General features: G+C 41.5%; 3 protein-coding genes across 7 annotated transcripts; 1 reads left to right on the top strand and 2 right to left on the bottom strand.

The window, feature by feature from the left end:
- Positions 1–81: 81 nt before the first annotated feature.
- On the bottom strand, positions 82–3,823 carry best1 (bestrophin 1). Its single transcript, XM_034204725.1, has 9 exons — positions 3,672–3,823; positions 3,468–3,562; positions 3,123–3,356; positions 2,238–2,392; positions 2,064–2,141; positions 1,710–1,862; positions 1,535–1,615; positions 1,292–1,443; positions 82–1,197 (listed from the first exon to the last, which is right to left on the bottom strand). The coding sequence occupies exons 1-9, from the start codon at positions 3,821–3,823 to the stop codon at positions 138–140; spliced, it is 2,160 nt and encodes a 719-aa protein (XP_034060616.1). The 3' UTR covers positions 82–137.
- Positions 2,869–13,940, top strand: rab3il1 (RAB3A interacting protein (rabin3)-like 1). Of its 5 annotated transcripts, XM_034204699.1 has the most exons (13): positions 2,869–4,851; positions 5,193–5,496; positions 8,451–8,634; positions 8,758–8,853; positions 9,043–9,120; positions 9,232–9,468; positions 9,642–9,761; positions 11,152–11,280; positions 11,375–11,487; positions 11,678–11,701; positions 12,034–12,133; positions 12,225–12,291; positions 12,857–13,940. In XM_034204699.1, the coding sequence occupies exons 2-13, from the start codon at positions 5,282–5,284 to the stop codon at positions 12,940–12,942; spliced, it is 1,449 nt and encodes a 482-aa protein (XP_034060590.1). In that variant the 5' UTR covers positions 2,869–4,851; positions 5,193–5,281; the 3' UTR covers positions 12,943–13,940. The 5 variants fall into 5 exon arrangements, with proteins under 5 accessions (XP_034060590.1, XP_034060591.1, XP_034060592.1 ...); XM_034204700.1 differs by lacking the exon at positions 11,678–11,701 and having other exon boundaries at positions 4,159–4,851; XM_034204701.1 differs by lacking the exon at positions 9,642–9,761 and having other exon boundaries at positions 4,169–4,851.
- epx (eosinophil peroxidase) lies at positions 13,064–23,340 on the bottom strand. Its single transcript, XM_034205007.1, has 17 exons — positions 23,323–23,340; positions 23,148–23,235; positions 22,968–23,058; positions 22,186–22,361; positions 21,766–21,898; positions 21,055–21,184; positions 20,778–20,984; positions 19,769–20,126; positions 18,939–19,099; positions 18,607–18,865; positions 18,248–18,418; positions 17,457–17,694; positions 16,927–17,138; positions 16,681–16,845; positions 16,312–16,395; positions 16,034–16,139; positions 13,064–15,092 (listed from the first exon to the last, which is right to left on the bottom strand). The coding sequence occupies exons 1-17, from the start codon at positions 23,338–23,340 to the stop codon at positions 15,035–15,037; spliced, it is 2,655 nt and encodes an 884-aa protein (XP_034060898.1). The 3' UTR covers positions 13,064–15,034.
- Between the last annotated feature and the right edge of the window lie 155 nt (positions 23,341–23,495).

The following is a 23,495-nucleotide window of genomic DNA, read 5'->3' as shown; positions in this document are numbered from 1 at the left end:
TGTGCAACAAATACTTCTAATGTTTGTGTCGGCCTCCGGAAGACTGTAATGCAGTTCAGATGTAACATAGAGCCTGTTTGTGTGAAATATTTTGCATGCCAAATGTGATGCAAAGCAGTATGGCACACCTTGTTTTCTCAGTCCTCTCTCGCTCCTGCCGCTTTGTTCACGCCACTGTCCACCAGAACGCCCAGCAGGTCCCCTTCGGCCAATGAGATTCCTGAATCATTGGGTGAGTGTTGCTGATTGGTTTCCTGCTGCGCTGACGCCGAAGTGGAAACTGCGTTCATGTTGTTGCTCGGCCCGCCGTTGATGCCCCCATTGCTGCCCCTCATGCTGCTGCTGAAGTTCCCTTGGTTGCTAAAATTAGTCTGACTCGTACCGTTGCAGAGACTTCCTGTTGTGCCAGCGCTGTTGGTGCTTGTTGCGTTAATGCTGCCAGAGCTGCTGGTGGGATTACTGGGATTTGCTGCTGCTGTGCGAGAGGGAGGAGTGAACGAGAACACCCTTTCTGCTCCACTTCCTGCCGCCCGAGCACTTTGGGGTCCGGGATGGCTGTCAGCTGAGTGGATGGTGTCCAGAGTCAAGCGTGGAGGGCGGCGAGACAGTAGGCCTTGTCCGGGTCTGATTTTAGATATGGGGCAGAGTTGAGGTGGGGGGTCTGGGAAGGAAAAGGTAGGGGCATTCGGCACCTCACCATCCCCACTGAGCCAGGGGAAAGCAGAGGAGGGTGGTTGGGGGACGTGGTTGGGAGAGTCCGGAGGCAGCATCTGTGAGCCCACCATTGGAGGAGCGAGGGAGCTGCAGCTGTGGTTCCACTCGTTCTGATTTCGCCGGGCGGGTCGAGGGCGCTGCGGTGTTGGGGGCACGCAGTGAATGGGAGTTTGTGGGCAGCTGTAGAACCCTGGTCGCTCATACAAGGGCATGGTGGAGAAGGCATAGTCTGGATCTCCCTCACGATTGAAAGGATGGCGGCTCTGACTCAGAGGCTCCTGGTGCAGGTACAGAGGGAAGCGGCTCTGTGGAGCTCCGGGGCGGCGGCGCAGCAGAGAGACCCGGGAGGAGCGAGGGAAGTTAAGAGACTGGACACCAAGGAGACGACCCAGCCCTCCGAGCAGCGGGGTGGAGTAGTTGGCTTCCTCGTGTTCTTTAATTTGCTCCAGATTGGACTGAAACTCCATATCCTCCTTAGGAACACTAGTTTAGATTACAAAGGGGGTTTGATGGTTAGGGAAGTCATTTCTATAAGTGTTTAAGAATTGTCCCCCAAAAAATAGAAGCATTACTGAACCTGATGTCCAGGGCCGAGCCCATAAAGGAGGGTTTGCGATGTTCAGCACTGGCAGCAGTGTAGGGAGGCTGAGGTTCAGACTCATTCCAGTACATATCCCTCTCAACCAGCGGCAGGCTGTCGTACATCTCATCCACAGACAGCAAGGACACCTGAGAGAATACAGAAACCACAGCTAGTGCAAGAACAGGACCGCCTTAATATGTGGCTCATGAAAGAGTGTGAAATAATTGGAATCCTAACCTGTAAATTGCGATCAACGAGCCAGTTGGTTTCAAAGTCGTCATCGTCTTCACCAAAAGGATTTATGAGTTGCTCAGCCACCTGACACAATGAAAAGAAGAGACCATAATGCATCTCAGAAGGATTAAGAATAAATAAAATGCCTTGTGTTGCATCAGTGTGACTTAATCTTTACCTTCAGCCAACCAACATAGAAGAAAAACTGCAGCAGGGTGAAGACAGGCAGGTAGAAGTCCAGATCGTGACCTGAGTAACCCTGAGCCGGATCCAAGAACTGACGGCCAATCAGACAAGCCAGGAAGAAACTGTACACCGCCACTGTCACCACCTAGTCAGGGGTTATATGGGTTTGCATTGATTTGTTTTATTTCTGATTGTTGTCAGATTGCTATGATCAAACCAAGTTAATCGTTTCAGGTAAAGGATTATTAGTTGTTTTTAACACTTAATGATTCATAACACTGTAAAAACTGTAAAATCTGTTCTACCAAAAAGGTATCTACTTTATTTCAGTTACAGCTCAACAAACCTGAGTATAGACAAGAGGCAGGCTGATCCAGTCGTAGCCGTACAGCTTCATGCACTTTGCCCGTAAACTATTCAACTCCTGAAAAGAGAAGTAAAAGCAATATTATAAAATGTTTCAGAGCAACAAGGTGAAGATGTTCAGGTTCCTTTGATCAGCAAAAATATAAAGACCTACAGTAAGAAGGGCTGTGAGTGCAACGTCGTTGTTGATGCGACCCTCAGTCCGAGCCCTCAGAGCCAGGCTGACAAACCACATGCAGGGAACCCAGAACTTGTTGTGAGGAGAGCGCAGTTCCTCCAGATGCCTGAGCTCCTCCGACGTCATCAACCCTGAGAGGCACAAACACAACGAGTGAAGGAATGAAGCAAATAGAGAAAGCACTTAAGAAGTTTGTTTTTGTGACTCTGAACAGTATCTAAGTTCCAAGCAGGGTTAGAAACAATCTTCCGATTATTAACTTAAGTAAAAGTAGCAATTCCATTGTGTAAAAGTAATTAGTAGTACGTAGTAGCCTATAAAGTAAAAGTGCTTGAGGTACCTAAGGTAAAAATACTCGCAGATTGGTCCACAGAATATTGTGTGATATATTATTGGAATAAAGTAATTGATAGATTAATGTACGCATTACATAAGTGTTGCAGCTTGTAAATGTTGGGGCACATTGCTGCAATGTGTTATACTGCTGTGGTGCATAATCTATGATGATATATCATACTTTATTTGTTGATAATAATTTCAGAATCTGTTAAGTATCTAGGTAATCTAATCATCAAATGATTTTGCTGGAGTACACCTTCCTTTAAAGATTAGTGGAGTAGAAGTGTATAGTATCAGAAAATGTAAATACTCAGGCACCATGAGTACTTAGTTACTTTCCTCCACTGCTAAGTGGTGAATATGTTTTAAACATTATTCATAACCTGTGACATGCCGGTCCACTTCCCACGGTTTCTTATTTTTAACAGTGCAAACATATCCTATAGATATGGGCATGGTTGTGCTGCCATTAAACTGGCCAGACCAACAACATCGAGTTTAGTCGACTTCACCTCCCCCTACCTGCCTGCACCAGGTGCTCCATGGTGGGGAACCTCTTGTAGACGGCTGTGCTAACAGAGCGGTAGATCAGCACACCGGAGAGGTTGGCATATCGCATCAGAGTTCGTCGGGTCAGCCTTGAGGCCTCGTCGTCTCCACGAACATGGCCGCCCACTAATGCTGCCAGGCGGTCCGGCCAGGGGACGTTCTCAAACTGGCCCCACCAACGGGACACGACCAGGGTGACATAGAAACCTGACAACAAAATGTAAGATAGGTATTTCGAGCCCACCTTCTGTAAAGGTTTCCAGCAACACTGTGTTGACATTCAGATTTATGCAGAAGAAACAATGAGCCTCAACTCACCGAGCACAAAGGACACAGGGATGAGCTCTGCGTAGCGGTCACAGTATATTGAGAACTTCTCGAACAGCCTCCTCTGGTCATCCTTTAACACAAACCTGGTGATGGAAACACTTTTTGAGTTCATTACAACTTTTAACTTCAGGTCACTCTTTATGAAGACAGGAGGACATGAATGTGTACTACTGATATCTCCTATAAGAGTACCTATAAACAATACTGAAGAAGTAGTAGAGGAGAGTGAAGATGATGAGCTCTCTGTAGAGCAGTTTGTAGATGCTGCCTTTCCATCGCAGGAGCAGGTGAAAGAAGGTCCCCAGACCTGCATCAGCAACCCTGCGCGAGTATGTGACGGTCATCGCTGCTGCTTTCTGCCCAACTTTCCGGCTGACTGTGTCGTGACATGAAGGAAACCAGTGGTGTTGTTCTTGTTGCTTCGCCTGAGCTCAATGTCAGCGGTCAACCTAGATCTCATAAGGCCTATTTAGTCAGATCTAAAAATAATAATAAAGTAAAACAGCAGCATTAGATATGTTAAGTTCTCCACTTACTCTTCAATCCAACTGTTTGCACTCACCACATCAACTGAAACTGGTTACCGTTTTATACACCCTTAAATAACCATTTCACTTAATACTTTCCTTAATTTTAGAGATCTTAATTAAGCCAATTCTTCTGAAGAGATGTTGACAGTGCTACAACAGGCAAAATACAATATCCAACAGTCTAAAACACAAAGCTGTGAATTTTTACTCACCGAACAATTTGAAATTGTCTGGCCATCGTTCTCACTGCGGCCCGAGATGTGTTGTGTCGGTTGGAATGATGTTGATGAAAGGTAAGCAGGAAAGAAAAACAGAGCAAGGGACTCCTGCACCTCCGGTCACTTGACGTGTTAATCTGTTTGAGCAACAAAGCTGCATTGTGAGGCCGGGTATTGTTAATCTGAACAAATCTGAGGAAAGCACCCACACTGCCACAAATAGGGTGGTTAAAACATGACAAGGTTGTGATCAGATTAAGGAAATATATCTCTAAAACAATGTATTCATAGCGTAGCTGTTATTTATCTCTGTTTTGCTGAACACATTTTAATATCAGCAAACACCAAGAGGGTTTGTTTGAAGCCTCATTAAGTATGCACTCATGGAAAACTCCTGATCAGGTGGGGTTGTGTCCTCCCCCTCTGCTGGAAGAAATGTGCACCGCTTGGCTCTGACTGAGCAGAAGGTGTTAGTGATTAACCCTTCCTGTCTAACCAGGAGACCAACAGCAGGGCGAAGTACGGACTCAATTTGATCCTTTTGTTCTTAAAGATGTATTTCTTTTCAGTTTTGACAGTTTTTTGATGCTCTATAACACTTTGAGATCAGTGTTGAACACTTTGGTGAGTATATTGTGTATTTCTCTGTCCTTATATCATCTTGGATTAAGTCTCCACATGTGCGTGATACTTGCACGCTACAGTTCTTAACAAAGGCTGGTATGTTTACAATGGGTTTTTAAGAATGAAATAAAGTCCTTATGAGAACCTGCAAATATAAGAGCTTTTCTGGCTCTGCAGTACTGCAAGTGAGGGAGGTGTGTAAGTTATTCAAACACTGTAGAGGTCATGACTTGTCCACTGATTACTGCAGGACTTTGAGTGAAGGTTTGTTTAGTGAAACTTATTTAGTTTTTAGGAGAATTAAAGCTGCATTCTTTAACTCTTTCTTTTCTCCATTGAAGTGAAAAATATAATAACAGACTTAAAGTAAATCCAGAGCAGACGTCTAGAGGTTTCTGATGAGTTTCTGCACTGCCTGAGAGAGAGAGACATGGATCATTTTGAGGGAATTCACAGCGTCCAGATTTCCTCTTCTCCACCACCTTCAACAACAGCCAGCCCAGGATATGAAATCATCAAAGGGAAATCTGGAATATCAGTGTATTCCTCAACCGTGTTTTTCGGGAAACCTGATATCCTGGGACAGCCAGCCGCCAGACACAAGTGCAACAGGGACGCTGAGGAGATAGGATGTGTTGTTGGACGGTGAGTGACAAAGATGATGAATTTGATCTCACCAATATACTTAAATATTATGGAAGCCCTGTAAGATGAGAAAGAAATTATGTTGACCCTTGTTCTGAGTCTGATCCTTAATGGTCTATCCCCTCTGTTTATGATTTAAAAATGGCTAAACAAAAGGTATTTCCAGGAGAGTTTTTCTAAGTTCCTTACATATTTCAGCTCTGCCAGGTTAAAAACAAAAGTATTTTTATTTTGTCAGGATCATTTGTCTGTTATTCTAATTTTGTAGAACATCAATGCTTTTAGTCTTATTTAGATCAGGAGGGCTTCTTGGTCCAAATGACTATCCGAACAACAAACACTTAGAATAATGATCCCGACCAAAAAAAGCTGCTAAAACTTCATTGTTCATTTCATTTTAAGTCATAATCACAGGAGACAAGACTTTTAAAAAAAAGATTCAGTGCTAGATCATGAAGTGTTAGATTTGGCTCCCTACAGGTTAGCACAATGGCAGTAATGCCATTTGATAACTAAGCTTTGCATGTAAAGCCTTATTCTGCATTAAAGGCTTTAGGCAAATGTAGTGAAAGGAAAGAAAGAAAGTGAAATCTATGCACCATATTTAGAGTGAGTGCATTAATGCAGGTTTGAGGTCTGTGCGGGGTCTGATCAGGACTTGTTTTGATGTTGTTGTTTGCCTTTATTAGAGAGTACAGGAGAGAGCTGACAGGAAATTAGGGGAAATAAAGGTTATACCTCTGTTTATATTTAGGGTAAAAAACACCCCTTCTTTAAAAACTAGACTAAACATTTATATTTAAAACAACAATTGTACAATACTGGCAGTGCACTTTGTTTGACAATCAATGTCACGAAGACACTATAGGCTATCTGAAGAACATAATGTTGGCCGAATGTTTGAATGCCTTTGAAATAATGTGAAACTCTGTCAGGACTTTTTCAAAAATTGGTTTACCAATCTCGAATTTGATAGTATCGTTAAATAAGGATAAACCTTCTTGAAATAATGAGTTAGAATTTCAAAATCATGAGTTGTCTTAAATTATTGACTGTCTTGAACCTACATTATTTCTAGACTCACATTTACTATTTGGAGATTGTTATTTAGTTGGCTATTTTGAGAAATGAATTCATAATTTTGAGAAAGCTAATCATATCCTATTTTTATATATAAGAGCATAAAAGCCCACGTCTTCTTTATATGTAGCTGTAAGAGCCTCTCATATTTCCACTAAGAGACAAACGGCTAACATAATGATGAGGTGTCAGTATAACTCATGGAAGTAACTGAGTTTATGGTATAAGTGCTGATGTTAGCTTGGATCTGGGAGTGGATGCTCTGTCATGTGACCGCTGAGAAAGAGGCAGAAACTGGGAGCAGAGACAATCGTTTTTCTTGACTGGAAATTAGAAGAGACACAACAGAGAAGGACAAAGCTGCAAAAGTGATAACAAAGTCGGTGTTACACTTTTAGATATTTATTGTTGTTCCCTGAGCGGCTGCTGCTGCTGTTGTTGTTATTGTCTACGTCAGCGTCCGCATTCCTGCGCTGATTTAAAGCGGCTGAGATTACTTTCACTAAAACCAGCTATCGTTAGCTCCGTTAACGTCAATTATTTGTTCATTTAACACGAGAACAACCCTTGAAGGACCCTGGAGGGGACACACTTCAGAAAGGACGGGTGGGTTATATCTGCTCGCCGGACACTGACAGGGTAAGGGCGGATACTGAGGGGAAACCTCTCCCTGGTCAAAAGTTGTACCCGGGAGCTAACGAGCAGCTAGCTGCAAGGTCGGGCTAATGTGTTGTAGTTTGTGAGCTTTGAGCATGAGTTTAATGGAAAAACTACACAACATTAAATCTAAATGTTGGGATTTCTAATGCAGATTTCACCACCAGCTGAAGTGACAGAAGTACTTAGATGTTGTGCCTAGGTAAAAGTACCAGAGTGTAGGAATACTCTGTTTCAAGTAAAAGTCCTGCAATCAAAATGTTGCTCAAGTAAAATAACTACAGTTTTGGCATCAACATACTTAAAGTACCGAAAGTAAAACTACTCATTATGCACATTGGCCAATTTCAGAATAGTAGCTATATCATGTTTTGATTCTAATTGGCCTACCGTGTAGGCTATGCTGTAGGGTAGATTGTGAATTTACTCCAGGTGTAACTAAAGTCTGATTTAAGAGTTGATTATATTTCACATTAATGATTTATTATTATTAATCCAAATCGGCAAAGTAACTGAAGATATTAAATATATGTAGTGGAGTAAAATTACACGCTTTACCTCCAAATTGTGTTGGGTAGAAGTACCTCAAAATGGTACTGTACTTGGGTAAATGTACCTAGTTACTATAAACCACTGCTGAGAGGTCTTTAACATTGTTAATGATAACACTTCCAGCTATAACTCAGTGAGAGAGTCACTAAGGAGAAAGATATTTTTGATGTGGTCAGCTTCCATTCTGCTCTCTAAACTGAGCATTATTTGAAAACTAAAGTAGCAAAACATTTTGAACGATTTATATGAATGTTTAGCTAAATGTTTTTAACTATCAACTGAATGTATATTGGTATTAGTTATCAATATTTGTATGATGATCTCACTATGTGATCCGTACTACCTACTCATATGAAAATGATGCTAATGATACTGAAAAATGTTTTTATTTGTAAACGACAATGAACAGTATTTCACATTGATGCTGCAGTTCAATGTTTTGCAGCAGAGTTATCTCAGAAGTTGACTTACATATGCAGCCCTTTGCAGTCACAATGAAAGCATATATAGAAAGCAAACGGGACAATCAAATTGAAGTGTAATCAGTCCTAATTTATCATCACACCAACCCCTTTATTCCATACTGTCTTTATAGCAATCCAGGAGTGGATATGAAAAATGATTGTTCACTCAATAACAATGATTATATATCTGTTTGTGTGAAGGTTGGTAGATCTGGATCCAGATCCGAAGTCCAGAGTGGAGGGAGGAGGCTCGGCTGGGCCCCCCTCATCCAGAGCCCATGGCGTCCTCTCCCGGCATCGCAGCTCGTCGCTGGAGATCAAAGAAAAAGAAATCAGAGAAAAGGGCTCTGAGATCCTCACGGAACAGCTGGACGCTGCAAAGAAGGTGTTGTAACCTATTTTCTAGTATCGCACACACATGAAGCATTGTGTAACCTGAAAAAAAGTTGACAATGCAAATGTCCTTCCTTGTTAAATGTGGTTGTGACATTTTCTCTTTCACATTCAGGAACTGAAACTAAAGGACAAGGAGTGTGAGCGTCTGTCGCGGGTCAGGAATCAGCTGGAGCAGGAGCTGGAGGAGCTGACTGCCAGTCTGTTCGAGGTAACGACAACAGATGCTCTCTGCTGACTGCAAAAACCTCAAACTGCAGTTCATCATAAGGCCACTAGAAGCAGGACCCAAAAGACCTCAGTATTAAATTGCCCAACTGATTGGAGATTCCCGACTTCTTAAAAACCACAGCATAGATGGACAACACTTGTGTAACTATGACCATTTCCATCCTTACAGGAAGCTCATAAGATGGTGAATGAAGCTAACGTCAAACAAGCAGGAGCGGAGAAACAACTGAAGGAGGCTCAGGGAAAGGTGTGTGATGTTTTTGTAACATTAGAATTCCCTCCCTTATTGATTTTCTTCCCATCATCAGACTTTTGTCTCTTTAACTTTTTGTTTCTCTGTATATTTTCTGTCTCCCAGATTGATGTTCTTCAGGCAGAGGTGACAGCGCTCAAGACTCTTGTGTTGACATCAACACCTTCTTCCCCAAACCGCCAGCTGCATCCTCAGCTACAGGCGTCGGGAGCGAGGGTGGGGTACAGACACGTCGGGAGCCACATCCGCAACAAAAGCGCAAGCGGGGCCTTTCCATCTGTACCTGGAAAACAAGAAAACACCTCGCTTTCCATTCAGCCTGCGGCCAAAGAGGACAGAGAGGTAACCGCAATGAGGTTGTAAATGTCCCTCTTGTCTCCTTTGGCATTTCTCTGTTTCTACCTTCCTGTTTCCAGTCACTTGTATCTTGAGTTCTCTTATTTTCCTTTCCCTCAGTACTAACCTCTCCCTGACTTGCTCTTCCTCTCTGTCTCTGATGTCTCTTCGTCTCTCAGCCTGCTGTTCCTGCTCTCCTTTCTCTGATTCTCTGCCTGGTTCCTGGCCAGTCTGTCAATGTGACCTTTGACCGGTACTGGCAGGAGCGGGGGGAGGGGCTGTGCACTGACAGCAGACAGGTAACTGCCCTACCTCAACCAGCTGCATGACGTATTTTCTATAACTGTGCTTTTATGGGACAATGAGCGTGTTATTCCTTCCTTATTGTTAAAGTGACAAAAATACGCTGTATCTCTTCGGTAAAATCTTTATCAGTCTGAGAGCATCAGTCTAAAGTTGTCCAGAAAGACATACAAAATGAAATGTGTTGCTTCTAAATCCAATTTTTCTGAAGGATATGGACCCTTATATTTTAAAGCATAGTTTTCTAGCTAAGTGTAATGTTATTATTTGAATTTGTTAGCCATTTGCCCATTTCCTTTTTAAAGTACAAGTGCAACTAATGATTTATTCACAAAACAATGTCTGTCTGGTTGTGGAAAAAGCTGACATTTGTATTTCGAGAGTAACAATTTTAGGACATATTCCCTTTTTTAAAAATAATTTTCACATAAGTAATTGGATGACACATTCGGCTGTGAAAAATAGGTTGTGAAAGTACGCAGCAAGAACAAAAGCGTCATAAGATTAATGGATTTGCTGGTAGAAAAAGTGAATTCTTAGCACCTTTCGTCTCTTTCACTTCTTTAAAATCTTTACCCAGCTTTCTGTGTTTTCTCCTGATTCTTAACCATGGTTTGCTCTAGTGATCGCCACATTTAATTCCAATGAATGCAATAGTTGTTGAGATGTTTCAGATATTTACGGTTTTGCTAACTTTTCCTCTGGTGCTACCATCAGGTAAATGTTTTCACTTATCCTGTAAATATAGTTCCACATCTTCTTAATGGTTTGTCTTCGTTAATCTCTTCATTTCTGACTGAGGACATTCCCATTAACCACAGCTTTACTTATGTTTGGTGCTTATTAGCAAATATAACCAATGTATCATGCTAGGCTCTAAACCTGGTTAACATTATGAATGATCAACTTTAGCAAGACTTAATTAGCATTTATCTCAAAGCACCTATAGCCTCAGTACATCCTGTATATATATATACTGTCTTGTTGTTGCTCTTATGTCTTTTTAGAGTTGTGTTGACTGACTTTCCTTAATGGTGTTGTTTTTTATTTATTTTTTGGTGAAGCCCAAAACGTTTTTGGACAATCCATTTTCCAGGTTTTTCTAATGTTTATCGATCAAAAATAGTTATTGAATGATATTTGGAAATGTGCTGGGATGTCTTGCTCTGTTGTCATTTCTAGACTTTCCAAATCACCTCTTTAGTGTTTTTGCACAATATTATATGTATTGTAATAGCAAGCCAGTTTGCTTGTATCTGTTTAGAATGTGTTGTCATCTTGTGCATCGCAACGCTCCCTAATTAAACTGGGTTATGTAGGGTTGGAAGAAAGGAAGTATCACTTCCTATAGTTGACAGTTTAATAAGTGATGGATTCTTCTTGCAGATGGACTCCGTTCTGTATGCAGAGTTTTTGATGTGGAAGGAGAACCTGAGTGTGGAGCGTTCCTCTGCCTTCTTGAGTCGAGTCTACAGAGAAGACATCGGACCCTGCCTCTCCTTCACAAAGTCTGAGGTCAGCATCTCATTGCTTCTTTACATGAACACTTCGCTGTGTGTGCTGTATTTTAGTGTCTGAAGTTATTGATAATGATTCCTGTTGTCCACAGCTGTCACAGCTGGTGCAGAGCGCAGTGGAAAACAACTCTTTGACCATAGAGCCGGTGGCCATGTCAGCGTTACCCATGGTTAAAGCCTCTGCTGTCGAGTGTGGCGGCCCAAAGTGAGTTCAGTCTGTTCTTATCATCTATCATCTCATCTCACCATTCACTGCTAAACAAGTCAACACTGATAATCCATCCTTCTTTGGTTTTGTAATCTCCTCTGATGATTAGAGGTCATAGCTGAAGGTATTTTAGGAGGGGTTTCTAATCACTGTCTGATTAAAAAAATCTTTAATTTTTTTCTTCCAGTGGCTTTAGAGCAGCAATAGAGACGTAAGTCCTCTCAGGAACAATCAGCTGTTCAGCTTTTCACTAACACAAAGAACTGAAGCATGAAATGAATTCTGTCTTTCCAGACTTTGGGAAAGTTGTAAAGAAATCTGTAACTTAACCAGTTCTGCATGTCTCTTGTTTCTCTTCCAGCGACTAACTTTCTCTGAGTGTGCACTTGCCATCCACTACTAAATCATTTTGCACCTGGACTGTGTTCTCACATTGAATTGTTGATAATACCTGATGAGATGTATCTTACGTTTGCTGTGATAAAACATGACTGTGTATCCAGGTCTCTTTCATTTTCTGACAGCCTGTGTTTCTGTCTGTAGAAAATGTGCATTGAGCGGCATGTCGCGCCTCTGCAGACATCGCATTCAACTTGGTGACAAAGGGAGCTACTATTGCATCTCTCCCTCCAGCCGAGCACGGGTAACTATCCCTTATCTCTGTAGCCTTCATCAGACACAAGTGTTGCTACATGTGACCTCGTCTTTATTTTGTCCTTATTTCCCCCTTCTAGATCACGGCTGTTTGCAATTTCTTTACTTATATCCGCTACATCCAGCAGGGCCTGGTGAGACATGATGGTAAGTTAACACTAAAGTGAATTTAATATATTGTTTAATGTAGTTAGTAAGAGTCAGTTTTTATACTTAGATTCTTACTAGGCCAACAGTGATTGGTAGTAATGCATTATATTGTATTTTGTACATGTTCTTTGTTTCATAGACTAATCTTTCTCAATATATTGTGCTTTTTAAGAATAGTTGTTACGCAGACTACTCTATTATTGGCCAAGTACATTTGCAATAGCATATTATGTACTTGTACATTACATTGGGCTACACACTCCATGCTATTTTTACAGATACATTTAGCTTAATATTTTTAGCTGAGTGCACATGTATCATAGCGATTGTCTGACAGAAAGAAATAAGATTATCACCTTAAATACATCAATATTATAAATTGCATTTAATGAAGTAGCTCACTACTTGAGATACTTTTGTACTTGCGTCAACATAATCATAACGTAACAATCACTTATCTTGACTGTTATTTTTGTCCATGCTATCCACCACTGTTTGCAAACCGAGTTCCTCCAGGCAGCTGACATGTTGTATCTTTTGTTGTCTCTTTGCCTCGGTCCAGCGGAGCAGATGTTCTGGGAGGTGATGCGTCTCCGCAGAGAGATGACCGTGGCTAAGTTAGGTTTCTACCTCACTGACCAGGGCTAGAGACCTCCGTCATCTTTAAGATCAGGGTTAAACTGTGGTAACAATCAGGTCTTTAGCTTGTGTAGCAGAGGTTGTACAGCATCAGTGCTGCAGCAGGCGTCCACCAACAAGGGAAGCAGAGAAAGTTCATGTGCCTCTTTTATTCAATATTACAAAGAGTTAAACCAGCACAGCAAGAAGGAAACATGACATTAAAAAAAGCATTATTCCCAGATATGTAAAATATATTTCTGTTATACTGCAGGCCTCCAGTAATTCTCCCCGGTGGAGTAAACTTCTCATGTTGATCCTAATAGACTTTATGTATCATGTAAAGGTGAGCACAACGCATGACAGCAGTGTAGAGAGTTTAGTTGGTCTCTTACCTCAAGTATTACATATTTGTATGTAATGTTATAGTTCTACTGTGAGATAAGCAATATCTGTGGTTTTTTCACAACAAGTATTTTTACATAAATATAATTCACACTAGTTCTCGGCTATCGGCTCAAACACAACAGACTTTCTCTCAGCATGGCCTTACATGTGTTGATGCCCTCCTGCACTACCTGTCCTCGATGCCTTTCAAATTCACACAATAGAAACAGCTTCATGTCAGCCTGACCTGCACTTCATTATATAAATATTGTTAATGATTTAGTTATGACATCCCCACGCTCAAAATGGTGACAGTTTCACAATGTAGTCCGAAAATGAACAAGCTTTAATACAAGTGATTGCAATATGAAATGTTTTTTATGCAATGAAGAGGATGTAAAGACAATTAAAAGTCATACATAACATTGCATGAATGTAGCCATATTATACAATGTGTATTGGTTGTGCTTTACAGTATAGATTAGTTATTATGAATGAACAATTTTAAAATAATGAATATTGTTTCAGAAAGTGCAATAATAACTGCTTCTTAGCCTTTTTTAGGCTTGTAAGGCGCCTAACCTCAGTGTACTGATAATCAAAACACTCCATTAAAGACAACACATTGAAGCCTCACTACATCTCCTTTGTACTGTGTGTGATTTATAGGTCTCGCTTGAATAAAATCTGATAGCAGATAAATGAAGCAGCTGGTTTGTCTTTGATTTAGGCCCTTTGCGATGTTTAGTGTGGGAACGTCACAGGGATTCATTTGATCAGAACCAGATGACACAGAAACATTTGTATAATTTGTCAAATTGTAGGTTATCAAAAAACAAGTGGCTGATATTCAGAGAAAAAACTCCTTGTTTGCATTTGAGATGAAACTGAACCAGCCAATGTGTTTCCTTGACACAAAAAACTCAAGTTCTTTAGACTTTATTTTAAAGTTTTTGAGAATTTCTTGTAAAATGTTCCACTTTAATATCTAATCATATCTGAGTTTTTATGGCAGGAGGTATTTATGTTTTCTTGTCTGTTTGTCTAAGACTCATTTAAGGAATGCCTTGAGGACATTTCTTCAAATTTGGAGGTCACTGACCTCACAAAACATCTTTGTGGCCATAACTCAAGAAATCGTGAAATAATTGTAATTCTAGTTTTTCATACATTTAGTTTTAGAGGTTTTTCTCTAAATATAGCCCCCTGCCCCAGCTCAGAATGGCCATAAACTGCCATCTGTACTTCCTTAAGGGCATGGCGCTGATCTGGCTTTCGATTAAGGTCGTGGGCAGGAACAGCCGGGTAACCCCCGGTAATAAACGCTCTGTTATTTAACAGATTTGTAAGCAGGATTCAGGCACAGGGAGCCGCTCAGAGGGGCTTTGAGGTATGAAAATCTGTTTTTGGAGCTGACATTCCTGTAAGATTTCAGCATCCGGATTTAAAAGGTCTTTGGTAAGCTTGTTGTTCTGTTTTCATGACCTAATCACACAGATTACAACCTTAATTAATAAGTAGTTTGACTTGCAAATGAATGAGTATAATCAGCGATACAAACTGTTGAAAAATGATTATCACACCTTATATGGTTATTATAAATTGAAACGAGAAAACATTCTACCTCTACACAGATCAATATACACTGTTTGCAACTTGAAATAATGAATACTGTAAGTTAGTTTTTATATAACATACTGATGGAGAACGAACATACATTTACCAAACTCTTTTTTTAACTTTTCCCCTGGCAACATCCAGCATTGACCAACTCTTCTTTCTTGGGGAAATATCTAGAAGAAAGAGATTTAGTTATTCATTTTTCACTTTAAAACTTCCTTTTATATTATTTTGTTTCAGGGACAAATAAACTATGTATAATTGCATTTATTTCACTTTATAGTTTTTAAATATGTATTTTTACACTTGCGTTAGTGCTGCACTTGATTACACATTTAGTATTTCCATTTAATGCTACTCTATACTTCTACATTTGTCTAACAGCTTTAGTAACAATTGTTGTTTTTGTTTACATCATCAAGAAAATACTTGTGTTAGATGTTGTGATTTACTGTATTCAATAGAAACTTGTCTTTTCGTTTTCGTTTTTTTTTTTAACTTTAAAGGGGACCTATCATGCAAAATGCACTTTTGTACGTCTTTTATACGTGCATATGTGTCCCTGGTGTGTCAGGGAACTCACCAAGTGTCAAAAAACACAACCCTCTCTCTTTTCCTCCATACCCAAATCTCAAAAAACGGGGCTGCAATGGATCTGATACAGACTGATACAGATTTGAAATTGTTCTGACGTCAGAAACGGGGTGCTCCGCCTATATGGGCAACTCCCCACCTATCAGGGGAATGAGAGGGGCCTTTGCAGGGGGGCGTGGTCAGCTGCAGCTCATTTGCCACAGAATCAGCCCTTGCAAAAACAGGGCTGGAATACAGCAAATAGAGCGAAATGAGGCATGGCTAAAATGCATGATCTGTTTGGTATTTTGAAAAAAAAACTTCACAGACATGTTTTATATAGGTATAAGGCCCTACAATATATTATTCAAATATAGCATGATAGATCCACTTTAAGTATTTATTCTTTAAGATTTGATTTTCTGTTTCACAGGGATTTAGTTACTGTTAAGTGTTTCGACACTTGGATTTGGGAATATGTAGCTGTCCTATTTGTATAAAATAGCTAAATCTGGAGCCATAACATTGATTTGTATCTTACCTTGGATAAAAGATCATGATAACTATCAGTGCGGCCACACTACCGATCACCACTATCACTGCAGCGACGACAGAGACGACAGAGACGACCGACAGCGAGGAGGGTTCTGGATCAGAGCACACAAACATGAAGGGACATTAAGAAGATGGTAAATAAAATATGCTTTTATGTTGTGCATGTCAAATCAACAATGTAAGTATGGAGGGATTTGTCACTTCATATGGAACAGGCAGACAATGAGCTTGAAAGAAGAGCATAATGAAGTGATCTGAACCAACCTGAGCAGATAAAGGAGCCTGGCGTGTTGAGACACTCCAAGTTTTGTGGGCAGACAGAAGTTTGCTCTTCACATTCGTTTATATCTGCAACAATCAGGAAGAAACACTTGAATCAGTGTTGCATGCTTTTTCTCTTTAATGGCCAGTTATTCACAATTATTGCTAATTGAATGGACCTTAACGGTAGGTTGTTTTACTGATTTTGCTGAGGCTTTCAAGATCTAAAATGAATTGAAAAGTTGTGGTTCACATCTGAATCTTGACAACACCCTCAAACTATTTTGTTAGATATGATTTGGAACCAATAAACCAGCCCAATCTCAATCTCTCGCCTAACATATTTATAGGTCACCAGTTCAGTCTCGGTACCTTGACATGTTGGGGGTGTGGGGCTCCACTGCTGGCTGTTTGGATCACAGCTGATGGATGAAGATCCCAGCAGCTTGAAGCCAGAGTGACACTGAAACAGAATCACAGAGCCACAGAGAAGAGAGTAGCCAGACTGAATCCTGGGTATGGGACCACAGCTGGGATCTGAAAGAGAGAGGAAAGATCCATGTAAAAAAACAACAACACAAACCTGACACAACACTGTTTTATTTTCCTCTTCCTCACTTGTGTCTGGTTCTTTCCACGGGCTGAGGTCGAGGTGGGTGATGAGTGGGTGAGAACAGGGCAGCATGTCCTCTGGCCTCTCGGTGCGTGAGAAGGGGTCAACGGGGACGTGAGTGATGCGGCTGTTGTCACATATGATGCGGGACAGAGAGACGGCGTGGAGGTGTCTCCTCTGGGAGCTGCTGAACACTCCCTCCACCTCCCACCAGAACCTAGGGAGAGAAAAGACAGTTTCTGGTTTCTCTTTTTGCATCAAAATCAGAGGTGCAACACACAAAAATGGCACAAATGCTGTTTTCAGCCTGTTATATGTGGAGATGTTTCTGTTTGTATCTGCTAGTTCTTATATTTAAGTTCATATCTTTGGGCTTTGGATTAAGAAAAACTGACATCTAAAGAGATCAACTTGGATTTGGAGAACCTGGGATGGATATTTTTGACGTGTTCTTGTCTTGTAAACATTGACTAATTAGTCTACAAAGTAATTGTAAGATGCAGCCCTAATTTGAATGGTAAGTAGTTGGTTTCACCTGTCCCCGTCCCTCAGCGCTCTGAACTGTCTTGCCAGCAGGCAGGACAGCAGTGGTCCGACTCTTCCTCCGGGCAGAGCGGGCTCAGAGATCGCCCCCACCCACATATCGATGTTCTGCGGCGTCCCATACAGGAGCTGCAGTTTGTGAGCCAACGTGAAGTTTCCCAGGAGTTCTGCCAGGTCTGATGTGGTGTTAGGAACAGAGAGGCTGCAGGACTTCCTCCACGAGCCGTATCCTGGTGGGACAGGAAGTGAGGGGAGAGCTTTAAGTACAGGGGTTCAGGCTGTGACTAAGACCACCTGGACTAAAAGTCAGAATAACTTAATAAACTTCAGATATTAACTTTTGGGGCTAAAGACTAAACATTGTTCTATAGCAAAGAACATATATTTAAATGGACGGTTTACCCAAAGATTTAAAAAATACAGAATATTTCCTCTTCCTTTTGATTTATTTATCAATCTAGATTGTTTGGGTGTGAGTTGCCTAATGCAAATGTCTGCTTTTACTCCAATATAATTGGACTAGATGATCATCTAATTAAAGGGCAATCAAAAAAAAAGCCGGTGCTCAAAGCATCAAAAGAATACAAATTAATAAAAAATCAACCACAATATATCTTTCAGGATATCATGGATATCAAGACCTTGTTGTGAGCAGTTTCATGTAGGAACTCCTTTCTCTCTACCGAACTACACCCTTTGTTGAAATGTCTCTTAACCAGTCAGCAGGTGACATCGGTATGTTAAAGTAACACTATACTGTGGCTGAAGTCATAAAGCTGGTACCAGGCAGGCCGTGATCCCGGCCCCTCTGCAGGTTAAGGGCCCCGAGGTCCAGAGGCATCCCCCCCTGAGCCTGAAACAGCCTCTCCGTCAGCTCCTCCACCATCATCTGCCCGGGGGTCTGCAGCTTGGCCGGAGACAGCAACAGACCACGCAGCACAGGGTCTATACCACCTGACACCAGGAGAAAAGATAGAAACAGACATAGTTAGTAAATAGTTTTTGGAGTTGAATAATAATAATAATACATTATTATATAATTACTTATATAGCGCTTTTCTAAAAACTCAAAGACGCTTTGACAGAGAATAAAAACAAGAGATAAACAAAAACAGCTTTGTATGACAGCTTTGTATTTTTACCTTCCTGCACGACCCTCCAAGAGGCAAACAGTGAATGATGCAGTGGCAGCGGAGGATGCTGAGAGTTAGGGGTGTATCCCGGACCCAGCCTGGTCACCACTGGATGTACGGTGACGTGGGCGAAACGGAAAGCGGCAGCAGCGAAGGCGTTAGCGATGCTGGGATCCACCTCAGGGTCGTAACCCTCGTAGGGAGGCATTAGGCGAGACATGGTGCTCTTACCGAGGACCCGCGGGAGATAGTGCTCCCATGTGAGGATCTGGGAGAGAAAGGAAGTAGGTCAGAGGACTGGAAAATCCTGTAGTCTGAGGGGAACGGGTGGAGGTGGATACCTGGTGGATGGCTCCCATGATCTTGCGGGCCTCCTGGTAGAGTGTGTCCGGGCTCCAGTGAGGGTTGAGCAGGTGCAGCTCTCTGACCAGCCTGTTGTGCTCTCTCAGAAAGAGTGTGTGCAGAGCGATCATACCCAGGTGCTCATTCGCTCTGGAATCACCTGTGAAACATTCATCATAAACAACAGCTCCAGTGAAGCCAGCAGAGAACAGATTGCTCACTACTCAGTGGTCAAATGTAACAGTACGTTTACTCTAGTAGCCTAACTTATTTTCAATAGCTTCCATGTCATATGACCTAATTACTCCAAATCAATGCAGCACAATATTAATACACTTGACAACCTGTTTTTAATGGATTTTAGTCCACGTTTTATATTATATATATTTTTTACTTGCTTTCCATGTCATGTGACCCAGTGACTCCAAATCCATACAGTATATTATTATCTAAATTAACAAAAATGTTTTATATAAATATTTTAAATAATAAAAAAATCTTGCCTTTACGTATGTTTCCAGTGTTCTTCTAATACAATGTGTTTGTACAATTAAGTCATGACACATCAGTTATCAAAAAGATTTGTCAAATAAGACAAATTAATTATATACTTTCAAGCTAAACTTTTGATAACATGAGCAAGTTATCACAGAGGATCTTTAAAATAATAACATTGGTTTTGTGTTATTTAAACGGTAATTTATCGATGGCCCCTAATTCAACCCAGTGGTTAAGAGTGAGGGCTTGGATCTTCTGACTGCGCAGTCTGTACAACTGAGAAAGAAAGAATCTAAAACTAACTTCACCTCGGGTACATTCACTCGCTCACCAGCTTGAAAGCAGGATGTGGTGTTCCCCTGGTGGCTGGATCTGTCCGATGCCCGAGAGCTGGAGGAGTTTCGGGGGCCGCAGGGGTCCAGATGAGCCTGCAGGCGCGGCAGGAAAGGCATGTAGGCCAGGTCCTGGTCTGAGTGCTGGGAGTTGAGGGTCATGGAGCCCAGACGACAGGAGCTGTTCCTCAGGGCCGAGGCCAGGCTGCTGGAGCTGCCGTACACCATGCTGGCGTCCACGAAGGAGGTGATGGCGTTGAGCTGCTCTCGGTGGCGGTAAGACGGGACACAGCTGGGAGCAGAGCGGAAGAAGGGCATGCAACTCTGGACCCCGTGGCGAGGATCTGACAGAGGGATCTGAGGAGAGAGGTTAACATTAGTTATAGTTTATGAGGGGAAATCTAAAATGATTTTAAACCAAAGAAATATTCCTTTCATAGTAATAGAGTACTTGTAACCTCCGCTAAAGAGCATGTGTTCCTGGTTTGGTTAGTGTGTTTGTCAGCAGGATTACAGAAAAAGTACAGGCCCGAATTTCATGGAAATTGGTGGAAGGGTTGGGCATGGGCCAATGAAGAACCAATGTAACACATGTAAGTTGTTTATTATTGTAAAGCACCTTCATTTGCACTTTGCTCTTATTTTAATTTTTTACTTTTAAGCAATTCATACTTTTTTTTCGTATAGGCATCCTTTTAGTATTTATATTGTATGTATACTTTGTATTGTATACGAGGAACATTGAAATAATTAAAATACTTATTTCAGTATGTCTACCGAGAATATTAGGCACACACATTTCTGTCACGATCAATAAAAGTAATATTTTAAAATTAAAGACACTTCAGGAACATTGAAATAAATTAAATACTTACTGTATCTCAGTGTGTGTATAAACAATATTACGTTCCACATTTCTATAAAAGTTGTATCTTACAAATACAATTAAAGATGTGTGACCATCAAGCCAAAGAACAAGAACACTAAGCAGCAGCTGTGGAGGGGCACCTGTATGGGGAAGCAGGGTGCGTCCCGGCTGCAGGTGCGTGTGCAGTCCGCTCCGGTCCTGAAGGCGGCAGTGCTGGGGCTTTGAGGGGTCAGCACCACGTCGTGGTCGATCCACTGACCCCACTCCACCAGCAGGTGGGACAGGGCCGAGTCCAGAGAGATGTTGTCGTTGTGAGTGAACAGAACCTCCTGAGACACCCTCCGCACCTGAAACAGAGACAGGAGTCAGAGCGGCTAACGGACAGAGGACGGCTGAGAGCAGCTGCAGGACTCTTACTGGAGGCAGAGTGGCGTTATTGTAGGTGTGCTGAGGATCCCAGCCTCTGGGTACCCCCCACACATCCTCATACTCTGCAGGCAGCCAGCGGGAATATGGGATGTTTGCAGCCCCCCATCTGGGATTCTGTCTGAACAAGAACACGACAAACACAAAGTCAGTGATGGAAGAAGTATTCAGTACTGCACTGTGAGAATACTCCAATACAAGTAAAATTCCTGCCCTCAAAACATTTCCTAAGTAGAAAATAGTATTATCACCATAGATAAAATACACTTGAAAGTACAGTCTTCATTGTGCAGTACCATATTTCCTCTTTGTGTTTAAGAATGAAACATAATGATTTTGGATAGTTCAATGCACAGGGATGCATCTTTTTGGTTGGTAGTGTTGATGCCCTGCTCCAAACACCATGGTAAACTGCTATGGTTTTTATTTTTTGGAATCCTGAAACTCTTTAGAAGACTTTTGGAAAACTCAATCCTTATCCAGACATAGACCTTGCTAAAAATCATATTCCATACTTTCCAACAGTATTTAAAACCTCTAAGCGGTACTTTTTTATTTACGCTTGATGCTACCTTTTGATTCTACTCTACTAAATGTTGAGAAAGTTAGATAATAGGTTCCTAGTTATTTGGCAGATTTAGAAACATAGCAACCTATTCATGACAGCACTGCTCTGTGACTATGTATTTCTTAAGCACTGACCTGTTGTTGCACTCTCCCGTGACGGACCTGTAGCGCTCGGACAGACAGTCGGACTCACAGCTGGGTCTCTGCAGCTCAGTGGAGCAGCCGGTCACCAGCAGCAGCTCCTCCATGTCCATGTCACTCAGAAGCTCTTTGGGAACATACAGTAAACACAACGCCCACGTCATAGACAGTATAACTTCAATATTTAAAAGGAATATCAAAAAAGAAGAAGCTGGTTTGAACTTGTTTGGAGTGGTTGATCAGATCATTTACCTTTGCCTTATTGACCTGAGTGAGAAATACAGCAAGTAGATCCTCGATACAAACAAATACTGGCCTACATTTACACAAACTGGGGGCACTAAGGAACAAATGACCTCAACATCTATTCAAATAGTCAGAGATATTTCTACGTGTAGTGTTGCTGCTCGGTACCCTTTGGGTCGGGCTGCACCATGGTGTGGGTGTACACCATCTCTCTGATCAGCTCCACCGTGTTGTCCAGCAGCTCGGCCGCTCGGATCTGAGTCCTGGTTCTGGCTTCAGTCTGTTTGAACTGGGCCAGCAGGTCACTGGGTCTCAAAGCGCCTTCGGACAGAGACTTCTTCAGCCTGGAAACATTTTTTATACTTGATATTGGTGCCAACACAATGACTTATAATAACCATAAAATGTGATTTTTCCTAGGAAGTATTCAGATCCTTTACTGAGTTAAAAGTACTAATATCACAATGTGAAATTAATCCACCATAAATTAAGTCCTGCAGTCAAACTTTACATAGGTAATAGTATGTAAGTATTATCAGTATTTATAGTAGGACACATATTGCAGAAATATGTTCCCTGGCAGTTTTTACTATTTTATGTTGTTTTTTGATTTATATTACTGCTGTATCAATGTGTATTCTGATTTGTACTGCTGTAGATGTTTAGGTTTGAGCTAATTTAAGTCCTTTATATACTTTTGGGAAGTTTCACCTAGAGGTACTGTATGCATCATGTTTTATGAATTCATCATACATTTGCAGCATCACTAACTTTGACAATCACCAATCACCTTTACATGAGCTTCTCAAAAAATACAGCCCTGTTTTGGGGCTTTATGACGATGCATTTAACATTTGCCCCTTAGCTGTAGTGTAATTAGAATATTAAGTAGCATTAAAAGTAAATACAAAAGTAAAGTATTTTGATTGTGTCCATAGAGTCATTTCTACCTTTCACTTGTGCGGGAGTAAGCAGCATCAGTCAGCTCGATGGCCCTCTGAAGAGCCTCCTTCACAAAGACAGATCCTGGATACACAGATCCTGACGCACCACAGAGGAAAACAAAGATTCGGTTAGAAAAAGCTCCTTAATATGTGGACGCATCAGAAACAATCAAGCAGAAATCCTACCTGAGGTGTTGTCAAATACTCTGCTCAGTGAAGCACGCTCAGGGAAGGAGAGCAGGACAAGAGCCAGTCCAAGCAGAGAGACAGACACCTGAAACCAAAACACAACTGACTGAATAACTCGAGAAACATCCTTTTTTGTTTAATAAACTTAAGAAGGAAATACAAATGAACTTACCATGAGTGCTGCGTCCATCTAAAACTGTTCAATCAGTGCAGAAGAGATTCAAGAAATTAACCACTGCGCTGATTGTGACTCATATTGAGAGCCCACATTTGTGTGTGTGTGTGTGTGTGTGTGTGTGTTTGGGGGCTTCGAGGATGCCCTTTATACACTGGCAGCAGGGCCAA

Source organism: Gymnodraco acuticeps, unplaced genomic scaffold, assembly GCF_902827175.1.
Source record: "Gymnodraco acuticeps unplaced genomic scaffold, fGymAcu1.1, whole genome shotgun sequence".
Taxonomy (NCBI): Eukaryota; Metazoa; Chordata; class Actinopteri; order Perciformes; family Bathydraconidae; genus Gymnodraco; species Gymnodraco acuticeps.
The sequence above is the reverse complement of the archived record's forward strand: the minus strand, read 5'-3'. Positions and strand labels throughout refer to the sequence as shown.

Excerpts from the sequence above, each read along its gene's own strand:
- best1 (XM_034204725.1), bottom strand. The coding sequence starts at position 3,823 with ATGACCGTCACATACTCGCGCAGGGTTGCTGATGCAGGTCTGGGGACC. Across the intron at positions 1,444-1,534 it reads TCGTTGATCGCAATTTACAG|GTGTCCTTGCTGTCTGTGGA; the intron begins GTTAGGATTCCA and ends GTATTCTCTCAG. Across the intron at positions 1,198-1,291 it reads GGCTCGGCCCTGGACATCAG|TGTTCCTAAGGAGGATATGG; the intron begins GTTCAGTAATGC and ends AATCTAAACTAG.
- rab3il1 (XM_034204699.1), top strand. The coding sequence starts at position 5,282 with ATGGATCATTTTGAGGGAATTCACAGCGTCCAGATTTCCTCTTCTCCA. Across the intron at positions 8,635-8,757 it reads AGCTGGACGCTGCAAAGAAG|GAACTGAAACTAAAGGACAA; the intron begins GTGTTGTAACCT and ends TTTCACATTCAG. Across the intron at positions 8,854-9,042 it reads TGACTGCCAGTCTGTTCGAG|GAAGCTCATAAGATGGTGAA; the intron begins GTAACGACAACA and ends CCATCCTTACAG.
- epx (XM_034205007.1), bottom strand. Across the intron at positions 20,127-20,777 it reads CACCCTGCTTCCCCATACAG|ATCCCTCTGTCAGATCCTCG; the intron begins GTGCCCCTCCAC and ends CTCTCTCCTCAG. Across the intron at positions 19,100-19,768 it reads CACATCCTGCTTTCAAGCTG|GTGATTCCAGAGCGAATGAG; the intron begins GTGAGCGAGTGA and ends AATGTTTCACAG.